We start from the raw sequence: 26,239 nt of genomic DNA, 5'->3' as shown, positions 1-26,239 counted from the left end.
TCGCGGCTTCCGGCTGAAGAATATGGTGCGTTTTGGGGGGTGGGGGGGGTTGTCTTTGTGCTTCCTGGACGTGGAGTCCACGCGGTCCCCCGGAGTTCCACGCCTAAAGTTGTGCCTGGGGTTCAGCCAGGGGAGGATGTGGCCGGAAGTCCTGCCACTTTAGTGGAAGGGAAGAAAGACACAGAAGGATGACTGAAGTTTGTGCAGAGGTAGCCAGGGAGGGAAGCTCTCCGACGGGAGTTTTGGCGCGGGGCTGGATGGCGGGAAGGATAGTAGTCTGCGCTGTAGAATACGACTCCCAGGAGCTACCAGTGTCAGTGATTGCGGAGCTGAGCCCAGCAAGACAAAGGAGCTACAATCCCAGTGTGCCAAAACTGAATGCACGTGTTCCCTCTTGACCCTTCACATGAAAGTACCCGTCCACCTCATCAGTAAAGCCTTAAAGTTTTGTCACCAAAAGGAGATCCCGGATCTGTATCACTCCAAGGTCAGGGTTAGAGTGTGTCACAGTAATGACAAGTTTGTATCTTGTGTCTCTTCATCGAGACCTAGTAACACACTCAGTCACAGACAAACCGTGAATTCTTGGGCAGACTTAATAGCAAACCATTACATTATGAAACAAGACATTATCATTTATTGCAACCATTAGCTTCTCTGAAATAACCGGCCAGTTCTGTGTTGATTTCTCTGTAGTACAAAAGAAAGTATCATTTTAGGATTCCCTTTTCATATACTAATATTAAAGTGGGGGGGGGGAATTGGGAAGGAGTGTTAAGGAAAAGTCTGTGGGGTTGTTACTTTACAACAGACACTTTTGATTTCTTCTGGTTAATTCCAGGCTGTTTCGTTTTGCCTTTGAATAGATGCAAGGAGAAGTAGGCCCCAGTGCTTCTCTGATTGACAGAACCATCAAGATGAGGAAAGAAGCAGAAACTAGGAAAGTGGTGTTAGCCTGGGGGCTCCTGAACGTCTCCATGGCTGGAATGATATATACTGAAATGTAAGTCAAACTTCAGACCGTCCTTGGCTGCTTCTATGGCTTTCCATATTTCTTTTGGTTTTCAGTGTTTGGTTTGTTTGGGATGGAGTTTTGGGGATATATATATATATATATATATATATTTTTTTTTTTTTTTTTAAATAACTGAAAAGCATTTCTAATCTTTTCAGGACTGGAAAGTTAATTAGTACATATTATAATGTGACATACTGGCCCCTCTGGTATATTGGTAAGTAATTCATTTTCACTGGAATTTAGATTTACTAGAAATGAAAACTTGCTTGTAAGTTTAATTCGGCTTAGATTCACTCTTTCATTCAGACAAATAATGAGTTACCTACTCTGTTTCCCAAAACGATGAAAACCACAGAGAAGAGACTAGGAAAACACTTTTTTTTTTTTTTTGGTTTTTTTTGAGACAGGGTTTCTCTGTGTAGCTTTGTGCCTTTCCTGGAACTCACTCTGTAGCCCAAGTTGGCCTCGAACTCAGAGATCTGCCTGCCTCTGCCTCCAGAGTGCTGGGATTCAAGGTGTGCGCCGCCGCCTGGCAGGAAAATACTTTTAAGGGAAGAACATTCTAGTAGGAGGCTGAGTCAGGAGGATTATTCAAGTTCGAGGCCAGCCTGAGATAAATAGCAGAACCCTGTCTCAAAAAAAAAAAAAAAAAAAAAAAAAGCAGCAGCAGCAGCAGCAGCCAGGAATGGCAGTGAACATCTAATCCCAGTACTTGTGAAATGGAAGAATAATCAGAAGTTGGAGGCCAACCTGGTACATGAGACCTTGTCTCTAAACAAATAAACCAAGCTAATAAACAATACAAAGTTAGGTAGTTAGGAGTTATAAGAAAGAAAATAAAGCATGTGGGTGATAAGATTTACCTGTGCCGTTCCTGAAATACCATCTTCGCCTCTTCACCTTCAAGGCCAGACCAGATTAATCCTTAGTACATAAAGAGTCCTAGAGATGTTAAAATAAATCTGTAGTCTATGAAAATTGAAATCTGTTGTGGAGAGCTGGTGGTGGTACACACTTTTAATCCCAGCACTTGGGAGGAAGAGGCAGGTGGATCTCTGTAAGTCAAAGGCCAGCCTGGTCTACAGAGTCAGTTCCTGGATAGCCAGAGTGGGTGTGGCAGATAGGAAAGGAAGGGGTTCAGGATCATCAAGCTATGGTAGAGTCATGGCTCTCTAACTAGCTGGGACTCCTAAAACTCACTTGACTATTAAAATGAATGTCAGAATACCTATTGTACAGGTTTATAAGAATTAGTAATTAGTTTAAAACTCACTAGCAAATGCTCTGCACCTACTAGACTTCAATCAAGTGGTGCCTGTTGTGAGGAAAGAGAAACTGATTTTTTTAATTTTTGATGTTAAGTTGCTGCAAATGGAACCAAGAACTTTCTGCTTTTTAAAATAATAAATTGGGCCAGGCAAGGTGACACACATCTTTAATCTCAGCACTTGGGAAACAGAGGCAGGTGGATCTTTGAGCTCCAGGCCTGCCTGGTCTACAAAGTGAGAGTTCCAAGACAGCCTGAGCTACACAGAGAAACCCTGTCTTGAAAAATCAAAAAACAAACAAACAGACAAACAGATTGGAGCTGTAGAGGTGACTTGCTGGGTAAAGCCCCTTTCACCAGGCATTATGACCTGAGTTTGATTCTCCAGAACCAAATGTGGTGAAAGAAAAGAACCCCAAGTTGTCCTCTGACCTCCACATCCCCCACCCCCACCCCACAAGTAAATAAAGAGAATACTTTTAATAATAGTTGTTGTTTTCTTCCAGAACTTGCCCTGGCATCTCTCTTCAGTCTTAATGCCTTATTTGATTTTTGGAGATATTTCAAATATACTGTAGCACCGACAAGTCTGGTGGTTAGCCCTGGACAGCAAGCGCGGTTAGGGCTGAAAACGGCCGGTGAGTGTGGAGTGGGGAGAAGGCAGTGGTCCTCCTCCTTAGCTTTCCTTTTCATAGACTCTGAGCTAGAAGGCCATCTATTACATTGAGCCAATCTATAGAAAATGGTCATGTGATTATCATTGTTATTTGTATGAATTGAGTGGAATATCAGACAACTTCATGGAACTATGTTACACTGTTTTGAGCATTGTGGAAATTGTAAACAACTGATTAGTTGTGTTTCTATAATAATGCTTCATGTAATTTACTAGCCAGACCCTTCTGTTACTTTCTTTTGATGTCTCTATGTAGCCCTGGCTGTCCAAGCTGGCCTGGCCTCAAATTCAGAGATCCCCCTGCCTCTGCCTCCCAACTGTTGGGATTAAAGGCGTGCGCCACCACCGCCCAGCAAATCTGTTTTCATAATTGTGTTTATACTCAAGAGACTGAGGTGGGAAGAGCTTAAGGTCAAGGCCAGCCTGAATTACAGAGCAAGCCCTAATTTTTAACTTTGTGTTTTCATTTAAGCATCTATTGTGTGTGTGATTTCTGTTCTCTTCCTTCTAGTCGTGCAGACTACACCTCCCCGGGATCTGGCAGCCACCCAAGTCCCTCCCTCGCCACCTTCCCCTTCAATCCAGGGTCAGAGTGTATTGAGTTATAGCCCGTCTCGTTCCCCCAGTCCCAGTCCCAAGTTTGCCGCCAGCTGCATGACTGGGTACAGCCCTCAACTGCAAGGTCTGTCGTCAGGTGGCAGTGGTTCCTATAGCCCTGCTGTGACCTACTCTCCACTCAGTGGTTATAATAAGGTAATGACTCGTCTTGTCGGCCAGTAGTGCTATTTTAGAATTGGGAGTTGCACTCAAATCACCGAGTGAGAGCCAAGAACAGAAACCAAGTGTCCTGTCACTCAGTCCGAAGTTCTTTAGACAACATCCTAACATGAGCGCTTTTGAAGATGACAAAACATGACAGACACCAGCTGGTTTCAAGTCTTGAAATAATTTGAAACTTTGGTTTCTTTTATGCATATTTTCCCTTTAGAGCTTTTTTGTGTGAAAGCTTCGCTTTCTCTTGTAGAATTTTAACACTTTGTATCATGTCTGATCCTCTTATGTGGTTTGGTTCTGGAGTATGGACACTTGCTTTGTCGAGGGTAGAAATCTTTAAATTCCGTAGTAATGTCAGTGCTGGTCTAAATTTTTAGGGTATTACTAGCAAAAGTTGTAGGTTGAAATTTAAATTCTGTAAGCCATACGGCTGCAAGAAAGGCTCAGAAGAGAAGCAGTCTATCAGAAGCCCTGACTATCATGTTAGGCTAGCTTCTCTAGTTACTGGTCAGAAGAAGGTGGCCCAGAAGAAAGCAGCAGCCTGTCTCAGCCTGTCACCTAACTGTTGCAGAAGGAAATTCCATGCTACTAGTTATCCAATGTTAGGGAGTAGAATTTTTTAATTTTGTAGAAGTTAAATGCTGTGAGAAATGTGTGGTTATAATTCATAATCCACAGGCTAGTGTGGATTATTTATTCATTTGTTTATTTTTATTTTATGTGCACATTTGTCTGTGTGAGTATGTTGGATCCCCTGGAACTGGAGTCACAGACAGTTGTGAGCTGCCATGTGGGTGATGGGAATTGAACCTGGGTTCTCTGGAAGAGCAGTCAGTGCTCTTAATCCACTCCAGCTCCAGATTTTTTTTTTTTTTTTTTTTTAAGAAAATAATAGGTTTTTTTCTTTTTGTTTAAAAAAATTTATAGAATATATTTTGATTATATTCTTTGCCCTCCTGAGTATGGCTTTTTGGTTTTGTTTGTTTTGTTTTTGTTTTTTTTGAGTCAGGGTTTCTCTGTGTAGCCCTGGCTGTCCTGGAACTCTCTCTGTAGACTAGGCCGGCCTGGAAAGTTTCTAGGCCAGGGAGATGGCTCAGTGAATAAAGTTCTTGTTTTGTAAATCTGATGAAAAGAGAAGTTCTTCTACATGAAACAAACGTTTTAAAGTAGTAATATTGATGAACATATACCAAAACAGATCCCCTGTCCTTTCCTGACAGGAATATGACTTACGGTAACACTTTTATTTAATGGATGCAAGTGAGTGTCTAAAAGGGTGATCTGCTCTGGCCAGATCATTTCAGTTTGAGGAGTGTGCCCTAAAGAGGCAGAAGGACCGGCAAGCGGGCCCTGCAGGTAGAGGAGTGCCCCCAGCCTGAGGACATGAGTCTGACCCAGGCCTCACATGGTAGGAGGAGGGAAGCAACTCCAAAAGGCTGTCCTCCCACAGGCACACCAGCCGCCCTATGGCACACACTAGCGTTGCATGCAGACACACACACCCGCCCCCATGAGTAAATGTAATCAAAATTAATTTTTAAAGTTATCAAAAATTCAGGCAAGGATTTATGTACAGTGATGTTCATAACAGCCAAAAACTCAAAAGAAATGTAAATGCATAGAACATAATGAAAAATAATTTTTAAAAATTTATTTTATGTAGTGTCCATGTCCATGTGTTTCCCAGTCAGGCCTTGCACTTAGGATCCTCCTGTCTTAGCCATCCATCCCAGCATAGTCGGGATTGCAGGCTGTAGTGTAGCTTTTTCTTTTTCTTTTCTTTTTTGAGATATAGGCAGTTTCATGTAGTGCAAGCTAGCATCAGACTCACGGTGTAGCTGAGGATGATGAACCTTGAACCTGATGCCTTCATCTCCCAAATACTGGGATTATATGCAACCACAGTTTTTTCTAAATACATTTCAAGACTGAAAAATTACTCAAGATAATTTTTATTTTATTAGTGTGACTCAAACTCGGGTTGTCAGGCTTGTATCTTTGGGTGGCAAGCACCTTTACCTGCTAAGCCGTCTTCCTGGCCTCTGTTGTGTTGTGTTTAGATAGAGCCTCATGCAGCCAGGCTGGCCTCACGTTGCCCATGTAGCAGAGGCTGGTCTTGAACTCAGCCCTCTTGCCTCCTCCTCCTCCTCCTCCGTGCCAGCATTTCAGAGATAGCTTGCATGTATTACTTTTAAAAATCAAACATGAATGTTTGGACTTCAATTGGAAGTAAACCCCGTTCTTTCCTTTTGTGCAGTTGGCAAGCTTTAGTCTGTCTCCTTCTTCTCCATACCCTACCACTGTGGGCCCAGTGGAGAGCAGTGGGGTGAGGTCTCGTTACCGTTCCTCCCCCACGGTCTATAACTCACCCACTGACAAAGAAGACTACATGACAGACCTGCGCACTCTGGACACTTTCCTCAGGAGTGAGGAGGAGAAGCAGCACAGAGTCAAGCTGGGTAACGAGTTTGTTTACATCTGATACACGTTATTTTTGTTGTCACTTTACACAATCCTTAAACTGATAGCACATTAGCTGTTAAACTTAGGAGGTAAAACATAGTTGACCTGAGCAATCTTGAATCTTTCTCTGTGGTAAATTTAAAAGCCCTTCACACAAGCTAGAATTTCCCTAAATTGTGGCTGTGTGTGTTTTCAAGCAGTGTGTAGCAAAGCTTATTCAAATGATAGTTCTCTACTAGTCTTTCTGGAAGACTGATGTGCATGGTGGAGGTGAAAGGGTGGGGAGATGGAGAAATATTGCTCCTAAAAGTGCTACTGGGTTTTTGTTGTTGTTTGTTTGTTTGTTTGTTTTTTAGTAACATTTTAAAATTTGTCTCTTAATAATCCCTTAAAGCCTATAGTTTACCTAGGGAAACAGTGTTAGCAAGTCTTAATCTGTTTGAGGTGGATTTGATTATTACAAAGTCAATTATTTGAAACCAAATTAGGTTATTGAACTGAGTAATGATTTCCCCCCAGGAACTTCCACAGAAAGCGCATTAGGTGCAAAAGCGTGGCCGTGGTGAAGAAGCCAAGTTATTGGAGCATGGCTCTTTGTGTCGCTTGAAATCTCTCTAGGGGTTTTTAATTTAATTCTGCCTGCAAGTGCCACAAATGTCAAAGAAACAAATCAATATTATCTTGTTACTTTCTTCTTTTTTGAAATTTTGAGCTATTTGAAGTGTACTGAAAATTATAGAGTAGCACAAAGAACAATTGATACATATCTTTTATGATTTCAGATATTTTTCATTTCTTTTTTCTCTCCCATTTAGAAGTATTGTTATCGATGTTTGTAAGTGTTATTGCTATTGCTTTTCACTGTCAAGCCAGACAAGACCTAGTTATCTTTATTTCTTCCTAAGTTAATTGTGCTGCGGTTAGAGATTCTGATCCATATCTATTAATGTTGAGGTTTCTCTTCTTTCCCTGTGTAGGGAAGGCTTTTTAATCTTAGACTTGCTTGGAGGCTCTCTGGTCACTTTTGTATAAATGGTTCTGACACATTGAAAAGAACATGCACTCTAAATTCTGCTCTCTAGCTCTTTGCCTGGTGTGTCTGTACTTTTAACCATTCTGCTGTGTTCTTAGGCTTTACGTGATTTAAATAGTCGGCATAAATTAATACAAAATTTTTGCAAACCTCCTTGCTCTCAGGCTATGTAAATCTCCTGTTACAAATTTTAATGCTGCTTTTAACATTGGTTTAAAATTCTTTTCAAAATTATTGCTGTGTTCTCATGGGGATTTTTATGTCTTTGTGCTTTTGAGACAGTCATGCAGGCTGGCTTGGAATTCATTATGTCGTCTAGGCAATCTTCAAACTTACAGTGTTCCTGACGCAGTCTCCTGAGTGCTAGGCCTGTGTGTATGGGACTTTCTAATTGTATCATCCCACATATATTTCCCCCCGTGCATTTGTGTATGGGGATTCATGTGTGTACGTATGGTTAGTCTCAGATGCCCCTTCCTTGGGTGCTGTTCACTTTGGTTTTTGACATGGGATCTGTCATTGGCCTGAAACTTGGCAGTTAAGTTAGCTGGCCTGCCAGCTGCCCCAGGGATCAACTTAACCTCGGCTTCCCTAGGACTGGCTGACATCAATAGCCCATAATGACTTGACTCTTTTTTTCTTCTTTAAGATTTATTTTTGGCTGGATGTGGTGGCACTCCTTTAATTTCACCTCTCCACTGTAGAGGCATGTGGATCTCTGTGAGTTACAGACCAGTCTGGTCTACTTAGTGAGTCTAAGACATTTGGTAGGGCTACAGAGTGAGATCCTGTCTCAAAAAAAAGAAAAGACTTCTGTATTCTTGATGTCTTTCTTTAAACATTGTCTTACCCATCTGTACCCTGTCTTTCCCGTTTTTCCTGTCTTCTCTACCCCCCACTGTCTAAAACCACACAATAATAGAGAGTCGTTCTGGACTCTCCCTGGCTGGCCCTGGAGTCGCTCCGCTTTTCGTAAGACTGGGTTCTCTTGAGGAGAATGATATTTAGGAGTTAATATCTGGCAGGGCAGTGGTGGTACATGCCTTTAATCCCAGTGTTTGGGAGGCAGAGCCAGGCGGATCTCTGTGAGTTCGAGGCCAGCCTGGTCTACAGAGTGAGATCCAGGACAGACAGGGCTACACGGAGAAACCCTGTCTCAAAATACCAAAAAAAAGAATTAATATCTGAGTACTGGGCATGCTATTGTTACTTAGGTATCATATTTTAGGTTCTCATAACATACAACTAACAAATAGTCTATATAGATAATTCCAGTTCCATATTCCCAACTCAGTTTTCCAAGAGTGAGAAGCTAGGCAGACATTCACACATTCATAGTCTCTCTTCCTCATGCATGCCTGAGAGGTTTTGCTGAGTCATTTAAAACAAATTGTAGACTGTGACACTTTTTCCCTTAGTATTCCACATGTCTCTTGAGAACAGGACATTTTCTCTATAACTTCAAAATTCATTTCTTACTTTTGATACCTCTCTAACTCAGACACATTAATACAGTTGACCCAGTGATGACCTTTTTCCCCCAAAAAAGAACTTACTTTTTCCCTTTTTTTTGGTTTTTGTTTTTGTTTTTCGAGACAGGGTTTCTCTGTGTGGCTTTGGTGCCTGTCCTGGATCTTGCTCTGTAGACCAGGCTGGACTCGAACTCACAGAGATCCGCCTGCCTCTGCCTCCCGAGTTCTGGGATTAAAGGCGTGCACCACCACTGCCCGGCAGAACTTACTTTTTTACTCTTTTCTTTTACTGATGCAGGCCGCTCCATTTAGTTGCATTTCTTTTGCCTTCTTTAACCTAGGTGCGTGTATGTGTATCTTTATGACATATTTTTAAAGACATCAGGCTGTTGTGAAAATTGGGTTTTGTCCAGTTGTTTCGTAAGCGTTAACTTCAGATGTTTTCTGGTAGGAACACAGCTTGGTGGCTTGTCTCTGTGGATTAGATTAGGAGGTGTGTGACACACTGGTCTCCGCTGATAGAGAATCGCATCTCTTGGTCACCGTGGTTGGAAGCAGGTTCCTTCGCAGTAGTTTCCCTTTGATTTCTTGCTCCCAGCCACCCTGGCTGCAGTGATCCACCAGAGAGCTTGCCGAAATGGATCAATGCAAAGATGATTGCAAATGGAGACTTGCTCGTGGGTTCCTTCCACATTGAGTCATCTGGTATTCTTCTATAAAGAACAACCTTGTTTATCTCTCAGCGAGGCTGTTTTTAGTCACTTTGGACTCAGAGTTTAGCTTCTCTCAAATATGCTTGATTTTGTTGTTGTTGTTGTTGTTGTTTTTGTCTTTTTTTCAAGACAGGGTTTCTCTGTGTAGCTTTGGAACCTGTCCTGGATCTCATTCTGTAGCCCAAGCTGGCCTCGAACTCACAGAGATCCGCCAGCCTCTGCCTCCCGAGTGCTGGGATTAAAGGTGTGCACCACCACTGCCCGGCTACCTCAGTGATGTTAAACCCACTTTTTCAGAGTTGATCAAACAGTTCAATTATCTGAAATTCTTAGAGACTAAATTCCTCCACTTTTGCAATTGATTTTTATGCTTGGGGTCTCATTTGCTAGTAATTTGTGTGATTTTTGTTGTTTACTTTTCAGTTTTAGCAGGGTTTTGTGTATTCTGGGCAGGCTGGATGGAAACCTTGTCTCAGACTCTGAAAGAATAAGCCCTTCATAAGTACACTTGTTACTGAGGACTCGTTTGTTAGCTGTGCTACATGCTGGTGGAAGAGAAGTCATTCCTGCTGTAAAAGAACTTAGCTTTTCTTGGGGAGTGCAGACTGACTAATCCTTAAGTGCAGTAAGGGCCTTAAGTAAGAGGAGGCCCTGATGGCAAGGGACTCCTAGATGGCAGTTCATAAATTTCACAGATAGTTTTAATCAACACAGGAATTACTACAGGGTACCATGGGAAACACAATTTGTATAGCCTGAAGTTCAGAAAGGCTTTTTAACAGTGCTGCTGTTAACTCCGTTCAGAGGAGCTTCCAAACATTTGGTCTTCCTGATCATTAACCGTCTTAGAGAATAACAAGCTTAATTTTACAACAGAAAGAAACAAGACTCTTCCAACTATTCATAATTCTTAGGCCTCTTAAGTTGATAGTGCTTAGTAATATTCTTTTATGTTCTTTTTAATTTCTAACCAGTGAGCTCCAAAGAGAAGACAATGTTGGGGGCCAGGGGAGATGCTTCTGGGTTTATCTTCTGACTCCTTGAGTACTGTGGGGAGTGCTTGTCTTCTGGTTCCTTGAGTACTGTGGGGAGTGCTTGTCTTCTGGTTCCTTGAGTACTGTGGGGAGTGCTTGTCTTCTGGTTCCATGAGTACTGTGGGGAGTGCTTGTCTTCTGGTTCCTTGAGTACTGTGGGGAGTGCTTGTCTTCTGGTTCCTTGAGTACTGTAGGGGAGTGCTTGTCTTCTGGTTCCTTGAGTACTGTGGGGAGTGCTTGTCTTCTGGTTCCTTGAGTACTGTGGGGAGTGCTTGTCTTCTGGTTCCTTGAGTACTGTGGGGAGTGCTTGTCTTCTGGTTCCTTGAGTACTGTGGGGAGTGCTTGTCTTCTGGTTCCTTGAGTACTGTAGGGGAGTGCTTGTCTTCTGACTCCTTGAGTACTGTCAGAAGTTGCCTAGTTCCTAGATACCCAGTGTCCCTGAGCTACTGCTACATAAAAAGTTACTATAAGAACTCAAACTCTTCCATTTTTCATTGCAGGAAGCCCAGATTCTACCTCCCCTTCTACCAGCCCTACTTTCTGGAATTACAGTCGTTCTGTGGGGGACTATGCACAAACCTTAAAGAAGTTTCAATATCAGCTGGCCTGTAGGTCTCAGGCCCCATGTGCTAACAAAGATGAAGCTGATCTCAGTTCTAAGCAAGCTGCAGAAGAGGTAAAGGGAAAATAAAAATGATTTCATATATTATGATTTTCAGATTGCTAGAAAATAGTTTATCTCTAGAAAACTTTTTCCCTATGATCTTTACTTTTACTGGTTAGAAATATAAATTATATTCATTTGTGGAATAGCTTTTGTCATTGAAATTTTTACAGTTTATGATACATAATTGACTAAACTGTCCTGCCTAAAATACCTTTCTACAATCATTAGAAAAAAGGTTCTCAACAGCTAGGTATTAACTCAGTTGTAGAGTACCTACTTGTATAGCATGCACAGGCCCTATGGTTCATCCTTAGCACTGCACCAAATAAAAAAGAAAAAGAAAAGCCGGGCGGTGGTGGCGCACGCCTTTAATCCCAGCACTCGGGAGGCAGAGGCAGGCGGATCTCTGAGTTCGAGGCCAGCCTGTTCTCCAAAGTGAGTTCCAGGAAAGGCGCAAAGCTACACAGAGAAACCCTGTCTTAAAAACCAAAAAAAAAATAAAAAGAAATTCTCGGGGCTGGAGAGATGGCTCAGCAGTTAAGAGCACTGGCTGCTGTTCCAGAGGACCCTGGTTTAGTTCCCAGTACCCACATGGCAGCTCACAACTCTCCGTAACTCCAGTTCCAGAGATCTGACATCCTCAAAACAGACATGTGAGGCAAAACACCAATGTACATAAAATAAAAATAAATAATTAAAAAATTCTCAATATGCCAGACCATTGCTTTTAAAATACGTGCATTTGCCAGTCTGTTCTTCATCCATTTAATATCAGATATGGGGTTTTATATTTTTACTTTGTGCTTGAAAGCAAAACACACAGACACTCTAATCTACCAGAATAAGGAATTTTCTGTTTTTTCAAGACAGGGTTTCTCTGTGTTGTTTTGGTGCCTGTCCTGGATCTTGCTCTATAGGCCTCAAACTCATAGAGATCTGTCTGGCTCTGCTTCCCACCACCGCCTGGCCAGAATAAGGAACTTTTTTTTGTTTTATTTTGTTTTGGTTTTTTGAGACAGGGTTTCCTCTGTGTAGCTTTGCGCCTTTCCTGGATCTCGCTCTGTAGTCGAGGCTGGCCTCGAACTCACAGAGATCCTCCTGCCTCTGCCTCCCGAGTGCTGGGATTAAAGGCGTGCGCCACCACCGCCCGGCCAGAATAAGGAACTTTTAAAGACGTATTTGTTCATGATCAACAACCATGAGTTTGTAATAAAATTACTAAATGCTAATTAAATGAATATTAGTGTATCTGAAGGGCCTTTTTTTTTTTTTTTTTTTTTTTTCTTTTAAACAGGTCTGGGCGAGAGTCACTATGAATAGACAGCTTCTTGACCACATGGATTCATGGACAGCCAAGTTTAGAAATGTAAGTTGTGGACTGGAGTGATGGTTCAGTGGTTAAGAGCACTGGCTGCTCTTCCAGAGGACCCAGGTTCGATTCCCATCACCCACATGATGACTCACAACCACCTATAACTCTAGTTCCAGGAGATCTGTTTTGCCCTCTTTTGATCTCCATGGGCACCAAACATACATACATTCTGGTAGGCATATATACATGCATATGAACACACACATAAAATTAAAATAAATAAATCTTTTTTTAAATTCTTATTAAATTTTTATTATTTAAAACAATTTTTAACTTTAAATAAATTTTTATCATATTCTTCCCCTCTCCCAAGTCCTTCCTGATCCTCTCCCCCTCCTTATCCATATAACTTTAAGTTCTTTCTCAAAAAACAAACAGAAAACCAATACAACAACAAAACCAAGGAAATAAGATAAAATACCACCCCAAACAAAACACCAACTGTAACCAAATAAAAGCACACAGACAAACTGTGGAGTCCATTATACATTGGTCAACTACTTTTTTTTTTTCCATTCAAATTTTTTTCATTTTATTTATTTATTTATTTATTTATTTATTTATTTATTTTCTATTATCAGCTTGATACAGTACAAATTCTTATCCTAATAGTGAAATGTTTCATTGAGGCTTGCCCAGTGATTGAGTAAAACCAAAAGTTATAAGCCACAGTCATCCTAGGGTCCCCCCTGCCATATAGTCTCCCTGGTTCTGTGGGTTGCAGTCTGATTGTTCTTTGCTTTAGTATCTAGTATCTAGTATCCACTTATGAGTGAGTACATACCATGTTTGTTCTTCTGGGTTTGGGTTACCTCACTCAGGATGATATTTTCTAGTCCCATCCATTTTCCTGCAAATTTCATGCTGTCATTGTTTTTCTCTGCTGTGTAGTACTCCATTGTGTATCTGTGCCACATTTTCTTAATCCATTCTTCAGTTGACAGGCATCTGGGTTGTTTCCAGGTTCTGGCTATTACAAATAGTGCTGCTATGAACATAGTTGAGCATGTATCTTTGTGGTATGATGGAGCATTCCTTGGGTATATGCCCAAGAGTGGTATGGCTGGGTCTTGAGGTAGATTGATTCCCAATTTTCTGAGAAACCGCCATACTGATTTCCACAGTGGTTGTACAAGTTTACACTCCCACCAACAGTGGAGGAGTGTTCCCTTTGCTCTGCATCCTCTCCAACGTGACTGTCATTAGTGTTTTTGATCATGGCCGTTCTGACAGGTGTAAGGTGGTATCTCAGAGTCGTTTTGATTTGCATTTCTCTGATGATTAAGGATGTTGAGCATTTCCTTAAATGTCTTTCAGCCATTTGAGATTCTTCTTTTGAGAATTCTCTGTTTAGCTCTTTAGCCCACTTTTTAATTGGATTGTTCAGTATTTTGAGTCTAGTTTCTTGAGTTCTTTATATACTTTGGAGATCAGTCCTCTGTCAGATGTGGGGTTGGTGAAGGTGTTTTCCCATTCTGTAGGCTGTCTTTTTGTATTAATGACCGTGTCTTTTGCCCTACAAAAGCTTCTCAGTTTCAAGAGGTCCCATTTATTAATTGTTGTTCTCAGTGTCTGTGCTGCTGATGTTATGTTTAAAAAGTGATCTCCTGGGGTTGGGGATTTAGCTCAGTGGTAGAGTGCTTACCTAGCAAGCACAAGGCCCTGGGTTCGGTCCTCAGCTCCAGAAAAAAAAAAAAAAAAAGTGATCTCCTGGGGCTGGAGAGATGGCTCAGTGGTTAAGAGCACTGACTGCTCTTCCAGAGGTCCTGAGTTCAATTCCCAGCACCCACATGGTGGCTCACTACCATCTGTAATGAGATCTGGCACCCTCTCCTGTATACATAATAAAAAAAAAAAAAAAAAAGTGATCTCCTGGGCCAATGCGTTCAAGAGTACTTCCTACTTTCTCTTCTATCAAGTTTAGTGTAACTGGATTTATGTTGAGGTCTTTGATCCATTTGGACTTGAGTTTTGTGCATGGTGACAAATATGGATCTATTTGTAATCTTTTACATATTGACATCCAGTTATGCCAGCACCATTTGTTGAAGATGCTTTTTTTTTCCTATTGTATAGTTTTGGCTTCTTTGTCAAAAACAGGTGTTCATATGTGTGTGGATTAATGTCAGGATCTTCAATTCGATTCCATTGGTCTGTATGTCGGTTTTTATGCCAGTACCAAGCTGTTTTTATTACTATAGCTCTATAGTAGCACTTGAGGTCAGGGATGGTGATGCCTCCAGAGGTTGCTTTATTATATAGGATTCTTTTAGCGATCCTGGGTCTTTTGTTTTTCCATATTTGGAGTTGAGTATTTTTTTTTCCAAGTCTGTGAAGAATTGTGTTGGGATTTTGATGGGGATTGCATTGAATCTGTAGATTGCTTTTGGTAAGCTTGCCATTTTTGTTACGTCCTTTATTTCTTTGTTAAGTTTCAGTCTGGTAGATCTGTCTTTTGGTGAGAGTGGTGTGTTGAAATTTCCCACTGCTAATGTGTTGGGTTTGATGTGCGATTTAAGCTTTAGTAATGTTTCTTTTATGAGTGTGGGTGACTTTGTATTTGGGGCATAAATGTTCAGAATCGGGACTTCATCTTGGTGGATTTTTCCTATGATAAATATGTAATGTCCATCCTGATCTCTTTCGATTGATTTTAGTTTGAAGTCTATTTTATTAGATATTAGGATAGTTACACCAGCTTGCTTCTTAGGTCCATTTGCTTGGAAAGCCTTTTCGCAGCCCTTTACTCTGAGATAGTGTCTGTCTTTGAAGTTAAGGTGTGTTTCTTGTATGCAGCAGAAGGATGGATCCTGTTTTCTTATCTAATGATTGTTAATTCCTGTTATTTTTTTGTGGTAGTGTTGCGTTTTCCTTCTTTGGTATTTGTTGATGTGGAATTATCTATTGCCTGAGTTTTCATGGGTGTGTTTAGCTTCTTTAGGTTGGATTTTTCCTTCTAGTGCTTTCTGTAGGGCTGGATTTGTGGATAGGTATTGTTTAAATCTGGTTTTATCATGAAATATTTTGTTTACTCCGTCTATGGTGATTGAGAGTTTTGCTGGGTATAATAGTCTGGGTTGGCATCCGTGGTCTCTTAGTGTCTGCATAACATTTGTCCAGGACCTTCTGGCTTTCATAGTCTCTATTGAAGTCTGGTATTATTCTGATGGGTCTGCCTTTGTATGTTACTTGGCCTTTTTCCTTTGCGGCTCTTAATATTTTTTCTTTGTTCTATATGTTTATAGTGTTTTGATTATTATGGGCGAGGGGACTTTTTTTTGGATCCAGCCTATTCAGTGTTCTGTAAGCTTCTTGTATCTTCATAGGTATTCCTTTCTTTAGGTTAGGAAAGTTTTCTTCTATGATTTTGTTGAATATATTTTCTGTGCCTTTGAGTTGGTATTCTTCTCCTTCTATCCCTATTATTCTTAGGTTTGGTCTTTTTATGGTGTCCCAAATTTCTTGGACGTTTTGTGTTATGACTTTTTTGTCTTTAGTGTTTTCTTTGACTGACGAATCTATTTTCTCTATTGTGTCTTCAACGTCAGAGATTCTCTGTTCCATCTCTTGCATTTGGTTGGTTATGCTTGTTTCTGTAGTTCCTGTTCATTTTGTCAGAATTTCTATTTCCAGCATTCCCTCAGTTTGTGTTTTCTCAATTGAGAAATTATTGTCTCAATTTCAATTTTCAAATCTTGAACTATTTCCTTCATCTGTTTAATTACTTTTTCTTGGCTTTCTTTGATTTCTTCCAATTTTTTGTTTGTTTTTCCTTCCATTTCTTTAAGGGAATTTTTTATTTCCTCTTTAAGGGAGTTTTTCATTTCCTCTTTAAGGGCCTCTATCATCTTCTTAAAGTCATTTTTAGGATTGATTTCTTCTGCTTCTTCTGCCTTGGTATGTTCATGTCTTGCAGGTGTAGAATCTCTAGGTTCTGATGTTGTCATATAGGTCTTTATGTTGTTGCCTGTATTTTTGCACTGGCGTCTACTCATCTCTTCCTCTGCTCATTGTAGGCCGTTTCTGTGTCTGAAGGTGCCTCTCTGGTTCTAATTGTTAGTCTTAGTCCACTAGGAATTCTTGGTCAAATCGGTGCTGTTGGGCTCTGTTTTTCTGGGAGCAGCTTAGTCCAATCAGTGTTAGTGGGTTCTCAGGGAGCAGTTGTTCCTAGTTGGTACAGGGTATGCTTATGGCTCCAGTGGTTGTTAGGTTCATAGGGGTTGTTTTGTTTGTTTGTTTGTTTTTGTTTTTGTTTTTGGTGGGGGGGCAGGGAAAGGTAGCTGTCTGGTCCCTGGGGCCCCGATGGGTGGGGCCTAGGGGCTAAAGACCTGATCTGCCAGTCCCGAGATGGGAGCTTACCTGTTTCCAGTCAGTGTAGGGTAGGCTTATGATTCTGGTCACACACACACACACACACACACACACACACACACAATTTAAAAAAAAAAAGGAAGGAAGGAAGAAATGTAAGTTGTGTCTTGTGCCAGTTGCTGGACAGTATCAGACTATCAACTGAGGTTATTCATGAGAATGTTAGAGTTAACTGTTAAAAATGATGGTGCACGCCTTTAATCCCAGCACTGGAGAGGCAGAGCCAGAGGGATCTCTGAGTTCTGGTCTACAGAGCGAGATCCAGGACAGGCACCAAAACTACACAGAGAAACTCTGTCTTCAAAAAAAAACAAAAAAAAAAAAAAAAAAAAACAAAAAAACAAAAAGTGATGATGCACACAGGGGTCGAGAGGACAGTCACCTCTGTTAGAATTGACTGTTCAAGGTGCACATAGGGTAGAGAGGGCAGTCACCTCTGTTAGAATTGACTGTTCAAGGTGCACACAGAGGGGTAGAGAGGACAGTCACCTCACAGCATCTGCTTTCTTGGGATTGTATATTCCTTTCCGTGTTTAATCAGTGTAGTTAGAGAAAATAAAGGAACAACATGTTTTTAAGTTCTTCCCTTTTCCAAATTTTCAATTTTATTTCCCCAAAAGGTTTTCTGTCAGTACATTACATACCTAGAATTGTGAGGAGACAAGAAGGCGACCCTGGGAAAACTCTCATGTGCTGGATGCTATTCATGCAGTTTCCTTCCCTCCCTAGACAAGAATCCCCCCACTGTTTACACCGACTCCCACACACAGGCATGCTGGTTTCTCAGGTTTTCTTCTCCCATTCTCAGAGTGTCTGTGAGTCCCAGGTTCTGTGACAGACTGACTCCCCCTCCATGGCTTGGAAGAATTTGTTTTATTATTACGCTTTAAGTAAGGTATCAAGAGGGAGAGGTAACTAGCCAGGTATGGTAGTACATGCCTATATACATTCTGAGGAGACTGGGGCAAGAGGGTGAGAGTTTAAGACTAGCTTCGGCTATATCACGGGCCACTGTTTCAAGAAAAAAAAAAAAATACAAGAAAATAAATAAATAAATAAATAAATAAATAAATAAATAAATAAATGCATGCAATATTTTGAGTCCAGTACCATCATTCTCAGTCAGAGTTTCTGGGGATGAGGCCTGTATCTCTTTTAACTAGGCAGTTTTGCTAGCACCAGAGAGTAGATAGCGAGTTGTTTGCATGTAATAATGTTAGGAATGAGTAAGTGACAGGATGTCCTTGGAACTGTACATTGTTATGCTTCCATTACAAGCAAGACTGAAATGCTAGCATTTAAAATGAAAAGACTTGACAGGCTTTCGGAGCTGGAGAGATGGGTTAGCAGCTGTGAACACGGATGCTCTTGCAGAGGACCTGGGTCTGGTCCCAAGAACCCATGTCAGGCAGCTCACATCACCTGTAGCTGCAGCTGAGGGGCTTCCAGTGCCTCCTGCTTGAGAAAGCTCCTCTACTCGCGTGTGCGCGGGCACACACACACACACACACACACACACACACACACACACAACTAAAAATAAAATAATATAAAAAAGAAAGAAAGGGGCTTTCAATTTTCAAAGGTTTTCTGATTCAAACTTGTTATAAGGAATTGTGAATTTGTATTTCGTCTGGAACATTTTCATCCTTTCATAGTTAAACAAAAGCTTAGGAACAAAAGTAGTGGTCAGGGTCACTGCAGATACAGAGAACAGTAACACACAACATACCAGACAGAGATTCCCTTTGTGCAACCTTTTCACACCTCCAGATTAGTTTGATACTAGCTATGGAAAGGGGAATTTGAAATCCCCAATCTTTACAGTATTACCTTTAAATACTGGAATATTTACAAACTGCTTTTAAATATAATAAATCTGTGTCTGCAGCTAGTCATGGGCAAGCCTATAATGAGTTAATCAGTTACCCTAGTTTGAAAACTGTTTTACTGATTATAAACCAGTATAAGTGGTATGGTAATATGTGAGTAATTACCTCTAGAATGTAGACGGACGGTCATGTTTCCTTTCAGTCAAGAATAGCAATCAGAAAGTATTTTGTTTTGGAGACAGGTCTTATAATGTAGCTCTGGCTGATGTGGTCCTTGATATATATATGCCAGCTGGTCTCAAACTTCTAACAATCCTCCTGCCTCACCTCCCAAGTACTCAGATTACAGGCATGAGTCACTATGTCCATCTTAAAAACAGGAATTTAGAAAAAAAATTGATATCTAGTTGAAAGTTTCACATTTTCTGAAATGAAAAGCATATATGACTTAAGAATGTGGCTTGATTTGTGCGTGGGAGCATATCTGCTCTCTCAGCACCTCCGTGGTTTATGATTCTGTTAGTCAAGTGGAAGACAAAAGGTTGCCTGAAAAAGGAAAAAAGTAATGATTTGAGAACACTTTGGAATGGTAACTACAGAAGCTATTCTTCATTCCTTCCTAGTGGATCAATGAGACAATATTAGTGCCACTTGTGCAAGAGATCGAGTCTGTCAGCACTCAGATGAGACGGATGGGCTGTCCCGAACTACAGATAGGAGGTATGTGAAGCAGAACTCTGTCTGGGGTTTACTCCAGGAAATGAGTTCAGTAGAAAACGGCTTCTTGTAATGGGCTGTGGAACATCTTCCGTTGTCTTCAGGTGAGGAAGGAAACGTTTGTAATTGTTTTTTAAATGTAGCAGCTTTATTTGAGGTATGCTTACCTTCAGTACCATTTGCCTATTGAAAGTGGACAGTCCATAGGTTTGGCTTGAACCCTCCATCACCCCAGCTAATTTTATACTGTCTCATCACCCCACACCATTCAGCAGTCCCTCTCCTTTCCAACACTCCCTCGGCCGTGTACAAGCGCCAGCCTGTTCCTGTCTCTGCAGATGGGCCTGTCGGGATAGTTTGTGTTTGTGGTGCCACTCAGTGTGTGGTCCTTTGTGACTGATGTCTTTCACGGGAAATAATGTTTTTAAGTTTCACCCATGTACTTTATTTCTTTTTATGCCCAACTAATACTCAAAATGCATCTTTTACAATATTACCCATTCTGGCCTGGAAAGATGATGACTCAATATTAAGAGCACATAGTGCTCTGACAGAGGACCTGAGTTCAGTTTCCAGTACTCGCCAACCACCTGTAACTCCAGCTCCAAGAGATCTGACACCTCTGGTTCCCATGGGCACCTGCACTCTTTACACACAGACACACAGAAATAGGCATGGTTAAAAATCATTGAAAAATAAGGGGCCAGAAAGATGTTCTTGTGCTCTTCCAGAGGACCAGGCTCAATTCCTATCACCTCCATGGCAGCTCACAACCAAATGTAACTCCAGTTCCTGGGGATCTGACATCCTCTTCAGCCTTAGATGACATCCAAGTATATATGTGGTACACAGATATACATGTAGGCAAGACATCTTTAAATTATAAAGTAAATCTTTTAAGAAAGATGAATTCTTGCTCTCCTTTATTCTTTCAACAAATCCTGAGGACCTACAATGTGCCAGGTACTGTTTTAGGCATTGGGATGGCGTAGCACTATAAAACAAGGACTGAAGCCCTGCCTTTGTTGGGCTCTTTCTTATGAGATGGGACAGACTGGTAGAAGGAAATAGTTAGTGCTGGGACAGAAACACAGCATAGGAGTAGTTACTCATCTTTGTGCTGAGAAGAGGGTGAAATGTGAGCTAGAGTGTGAAGAAGACATCACCTACTTGTGTGAAACCTTGACAGCATTAAGGAGCCAGCTACTTGAAAACAGGCGAGGGAGAACTTTGAAGTTCACTGCAAGTCTGTGTGGTGAGGAATTTGTGTTCTTTGTGTTTTAACAGAGGCGAGTGTTACCAGCTTGAAGCAAGCCGCCCTGGTCAAAGCTCCTCTAATCCCCACTCTGAATGCAATTGTGCAGTATTTAGACCTAACACCAAATCAGGAGTACTTGTTTGAAAGAATCAAAGGTAACTTGATTTGAAGAGGAAAAATGAAAGCTCTTTTGCAATATTAGGATTTTTTAAATGAAAGATAACAAGGAAAAACATATTTTGAAAAAGTAAAAATGTAATTATGGTCTTCTATTTTATAAGTATATATTTAAGCACGGGTTAATTAAAGCTTATACTTGAACACCTTTTCAGTCACCTATTTAGCACACTAAGAAGTGTCAGAGGACTATCCCTGAATATTTTAATTATTTTTATTCTGTGTAAGAAACGTAAATATGAGTTAAGAGGCTGCACTCATCTACTCCTAACACTACCGAGGACTGGGTGCCACTGTGATTTCCTTTGTAATATTGGTATGCTCATCTCATTCCTGTAATCTTTGTGATTTCCATTTAATTTAGGGTTTCTGTTATGTGCTTAGGATTGGGGGCGATGGGATCTGAGGAAATTGACCTGGAATCAGGAAGATCAACCTCCCAAGCCCGCCCGTATACTCTCTTCATTATACCTCTCTACTTAGAGAACAATTTATAAAGTTAGAATTACTTTTCATTTGGACAGACTGTAAAATGTTCCTTTGTTAAAGCAAGTTTTAAAAATGGTATTTCAGTATTCAAAATTTTCAGACATTTTAACTGGAAAGTGTTAAGAGTCCTCTGCCTTAACCCATGCTTGGATTCAGACTTAGGAATAAGCATTTTTTCATGACTTTTTAGAAACTTAGCACATACGGAGAATTTTAAGTGTACATGGAACACTACATGGAACTCCATGATAGAGAACGTATCTGATTGCCTACTCAATGCCCAGCACCTCAAACAAACAAACAAAAACCCTCCCACAGCCTTCTTCTAAACATCAGCCAGTTCAGACATCTCTGCTCAGACCACCTGCCCTGTATTCCTTTCTCCCTTCTGTTTGATTGAGGAAGTCCTAGGTTTGCTGTCAGTCAGGGCCGTCCATGTGTAAAGCTCCTCAGTGGATGGTCTTTCAGTTGTCCGTTCATCTGTAATGTTTCCTTTTTTAATGACTTACTGTTATTTCATGTGCAATGGTGTTTTGCCTGCATGAATGTTATAAGGGTATCGAATTCCCTGGAACTGAAGCTACAGACAGTTGTGAGCTGCCATGTGGGTGCTGGGAATTGAATCCAGGTCCTCTGGAAGAGCAGCCGGTGTTCTTAACCACTGAGCCATCTCTGTAGCCCCCATAATGTTTCCTTAATGTATCTCTAAAACATAAAGCATTATACAGTGCTACCATACTGTTAGCACATATTAGCTATCATACCTCACATTTGTAATATTTCCCTTATTTTATGAAACATCCGGTGTGTGTTTAAATATCCTACCATCTCATGAAATATATAATCCTTGCCGGGTGGTGGTGGCGCACGCCTTTAATCCCAGCACTCGGGAGGCAGAGCCAGGCGGATCTCTGTGAGTTCGAGGCCAGCCTGGGCTACCAAGTGAGTCCCAGGAAAGGCACAAAGCTACACAGAGAAACCCTGTCTCAAAAAAAAAAAAAAAAAAAAAAAAAAAAAAATATATATATATATATATATATATATATATAAAAAATCCTGTTTTAAATACTGTTTGTTTGAAGCAGGGTTTAAATACTGTCATGTATTATGATAAATTAATCTGTTTCTTTTAAGTTGTTGTTTTTCTGTCCATCCTTTTTTTTTTTTTTAATCTTTACAAGGTATTTGTTGAAAGACATAGATTATTGTCTTATAGAGTTGGGTTTTGTGAATATATCCATGGTATAGTTTATAGAACCTCTGTTCTCTATATTTCCTGTAGATTCAGATTCAGATATTTTGATAGTGTTGGCTTTGTTGATAGTATTTGTACATATAAATTGAAAATATGTGTATGAGATATCATCAAAATACAAAAAAATTGAATGCCTTATTTTGTTTTTTTTTTGTTTTTTGTTTTTTTGTTTTTGTTTTTTTGAGACAGAGTTTTTCTGTGTAACAGTTGTGGCTGTTCTGGAACTCACTCTGTAGACTAGATTAGCCTTGAATTCACACAGATCCACCTGCCTCTGACTCCCGTGTGCTAGGATTAAGGGCGTGCACCACTACCTCCAGGCTATAATAAAAGTCATGCCACTTAGAGTGAACAGAGGGGTGTTTTCCCATATTTGACTCTCCCTCCATGTGTATACATACACACAATTTTTGAGATTACATTGTAGGCATCATTACTTCTCTGTAGCTGGAATATTTCTCCAGTCTCACCCGGCCCCAAGGTCCCACAGCCCCTTATAAAATAATCATGCAGAGGCTTAATATTAATTACAATTGCATGGCCTATGGCAGGCCTCTTGCTAGCTAGCTCTTATAACTTGACCCATCTCTATTAATCTGTAAGTTGCCACGTGGCCGTGGCTTACCGGTAATTTCACATCTTGCTTCTCCTGGTGGTACTGGCTCTCGCCCCCCGCCTTTCTTCTTCCTATCTCTCTCTTCAGTTTCCTGCCTAGCTATAGCCTGACTTGTCATAGGCTAAACGGCTTTATTTATCAACCAATCAGAGCAACACATTCACAGCGTACAAAGACATCCCACAGCACTTTTCAGCATATGTTTTGCTAAGAACATGGCTTTACATACCCACAATGCAGTTCTCCACACATTAAAGAATTCCGTTAGCAGCCCATATAAGACATTCTAACTGTGCAGTCATATTTCAGAATTGCCTGAGTCTTTGTAGCGATGTTAACTTTTATATCTTATGTTCCTTTTGGGGGATATTCTGGTAACTTTTTACAACAGTGTGCTTTACTCCTGTAATATTTTAGCTTTCCTTTCTCTTTTTGGTTTGATTTTTTTTTTCTTTTTTTTTTTTTTTTTTTTTTTTTGGTTTTTCGAGACAGGGTTTCTCTGTGTAGCTTTGCACCTCTCCTGGAACAACTCACTTGGTAGCCCAAGCTGGCCTCGAACTCACAGAGATCCGCCTGGCTCTGCCTCCTGAGTGCTGGGATTAAAGGCGTGCGCCACCACCGCCCGGCTTTTCTTTTTTTAAATATGTTTCAGCGTTTTAATTTTCACTTTTTTTGCACAGAACTTTCTCAGGGAGGCTGTATGAGTTCGTTCCGGTGGAATAGAGGTGGAGACTTCAAAGGACGCAAGTGGGATACAGACCTGCCTACTGATGCTGCTGTACGGCTGTCTTTATTGTTCTGTTTCCATGCTCTTCTTTTCCTTACAAAGTATTAGAAGGGATTTGGGAACGAAGGAAAATCGTGATGAGAGTACCCTCAGCCTCTTGCCCAGCCACTGCGAAGACTGTCTGCTCCGTCAAGTGGTGCTGCTGGTTCGGGTCCCTGGAGATGGCTGAGGGACACTTGTGCCACTGATGTGTTCTGCTCCCTTTCCACTTTTGTGACATTGAAGCACTTTTCATTATTAGGTGTCATCATTTAACTATTGATAAAGTGATGATGGGAAAGAATTTGTTTTCTGTGTTAAATAATGTAGCAAAGAATATTATGACACATTCTTTCTTATGTGGGATTATTATTTTAGGAAAGATTGCTACCATCATATTTAGCAAATCAAAGGGCTTTAAAGTTTATGTTTTTCAAAATTGTGGGTTTTTTGAATTAACTATTTACATGAAAATTAATTTTTGATGTTGATATTCAAATTGAGAATTGAATGGATGCAGATTTCCTTGGTTTGCTGGCAGCTGCATGACTGCAAATTCTCTACTTAAAACAAGGAGTCAGGTCGAGTGTAGGCCTGTTATCCCTACTACTTAAAAAGCTGAGGCAGCCGGGCGGTGGTGGCGCACGCCTTTAATCCCAGCACTCGGGAGGCAGAGCCAGGCGGATCTCTGTGAGTTCGAGGCCAGCCTGGGCTACCAAGTGAGTTCCAGGAGAGGCGCAAAGCTACACAGAGAAACCCTGTCTCGAAAAACCAAAAAAAAAAAAAAAAAAAGCTGAGGCAGAGAGATGGCAAGTTCCCTTCCAGGCCTGCTTAAGCTGTTACAGAGTGAGATCAAGGCTAACCTGAATAACTTAATGAGACCTTGTATCAAAATAAAAAAGGGCTAAGTGTATAGATCTGTGACAGAACATGTGCCTAGTGTGTTTGAGACTCTGGGTACAGTCTCGAAATACATGCGCTCACACATAGACACACACACACACACACACACACACACACACACACACATTCATGCATGCACACAAGGGTGAGGGAGAAATTCAAAGAGGGAGGAGGAATGTTCTGCTTCCTTGAATTGCTATAAAAAAACAAAAATGAAGATGAAGTAAGTTTGGTGTTTAAATTGTGCCACACCCACCCCTCACGTTGGAGCTTTTAATCCTTTCCTTTTAAAATTTGGAAGGGAAAACTTCCCATTAAAAGATTAAGTTGATATGATGGAAAATACATTTTTTTCAGTTTTGTGTCAAATTTTCTAGGGGGTGCTGGAGATCTCAGCCAGGGCAGGTGCTCTACCCACTGGGCTACGTACCAGCCCTGGAGTGGATTGTTTGAACTATAAGCTTAGCCTTACTTATCAGCACACTAAATTCTTTTGTGATTTAAGTAAATTTCTTTTCTTTATAAAAAGTAAATTTTAGCTGGGCAGCGGTGGCACACGCCTTTAATCCCAGCACTTGGGAGGCAGAGACAGTCGGATCTCTATGAGTTTGAGGCCAGCCTGGTCTACAGAGTGAGTTCCAGGACAGCCAGAGCTACACAGAGAAACCCTGTCTCAAAAAAAACAAAGAAAAAAGTTATTTTTATCTGTGCAGATACTTCTATGTACATGGATCTGTGCTAGATTGCCATTCTAACTTTGCACAGCTGTTTTCCCCTCAGATCGTCATGCATGTGTTTTGCACCTACCTTGACTCCAGACTACCTCCACACCCTAAGTACCCCGATGGGAAAACGTTCACTTCTCAACACTTCGTTCAGACACCAAATAAACCAGGTACTACCTCCTAAAAAGAACTTGGTGAGATTTTCCCCTGAAATTCCTTTATGGTTTGTGTTGGGGTTTTTGTTTGGTTTGGTTGGTTTGGTTTTTTGTGGGAGGGGTTGTTTTGTTGTTGTGGTTTGGGGTTGTTGTTTTTGGTTTTTTTGTTTGGTTGGTTTTGGTCTTTTGAGACAGGCTTTCTCTGTGTAGCCTTGGCTGTCCTGGAACTTAGTCTGTAGACCAAGGCTGGCCTCGAACTCACAGAGATCCGCCTGCCTCTGTCTCCTGATTGCTGGGATTAAAGGCATGCCATACCGCTGCTGGCCATGGTTTAGTTTTTTAACATGCCATATTTTCTTTACAGACGTCACGAATGAAAACGTGTTTTGTATTTACCAGAGTGCAGTCAACCCTCCACACTATGAGCTAATCTATCAGCGCCATGTTTACAACCTTCCAAAGGTATTTCTTTTCAGTTCTAGGGAT

General features: G+C 40.9%; 1 protein-coding gene across 1 annotated transcript in view; it reads left to right on the top strand.

Moving 5' to 3' along the window:
* The first annotated feature begins 31 nt into the window (after positions 1-31).
* The window catches only part of Tmem209 (transmembrane protein 209), a 33,988-nt gene continuing 7,780 nt past the window's right edge, over positions 32-26,239 (top strand). The window contains exons 1-13 of the mRNA XM_059257510.1: positions 32-209; positions 867-1,003; positions 1,174-1,232; positions 2,792-2,923; positions 3,473-3,714; positions 5,993-6,194; positions 10,951-11,126; positions 12,412-12,483; positions 19,316-19,412; positions 20,697-20,822; positions 23,885-23,982; positions 25,654-25,768; positions 26,118-26,215. Of these exons, the coding sequence (XP_059113493.1) occupies positions 189-209; positions 867-1,003; positions 1,174-1,232; positions 2,792-2,923; positions 3,473-3,714; positions 5,993-6,194; positions 10,951-11,126; positions 12,412-12,483; positions 19,316-19,412; positions 20,697-20,822; positions 23,885-23,982; positions 25,654-25,768; positions 26,118-26,215 (1,575 nt within the window). The 5' untranslated portion in view covers positions 32-188. The remainder of the gene's footprint in view (positions 210-866; positions 1,004-1,173; positions 1,233-2,791; positions 2,924-3,472; positions 3,715-5,992; positions 6,195-10,950; positions 11,127-12,411; positions 12,484-19,315; positions 19,413-20,696; positions 20,823-23,884; positions 23,983-25,653; positions 25,769-26,117; positions 26,216-26,239) is intronic.

The sequence above is a fragment of the Peromyscus eremicus genome, chromosome 3 (genome assembly GCF_949786415.1).
Source record: "Peromyscus eremicus chromosome 3, PerEre_H2_v1, whole genome shotgun sequence".
Lineage (NCBI taxonomy): Eukaryota > Metazoa > Chordata > Mammalia > Rodentia > Cricetidae > Peromyscus > Peromyscus eremicus.
The sequence above is the reverse complement of the archived record's forward strand: the minus strand, read 5'-3'. Positions and strand labels throughout refer to the sequence as shown.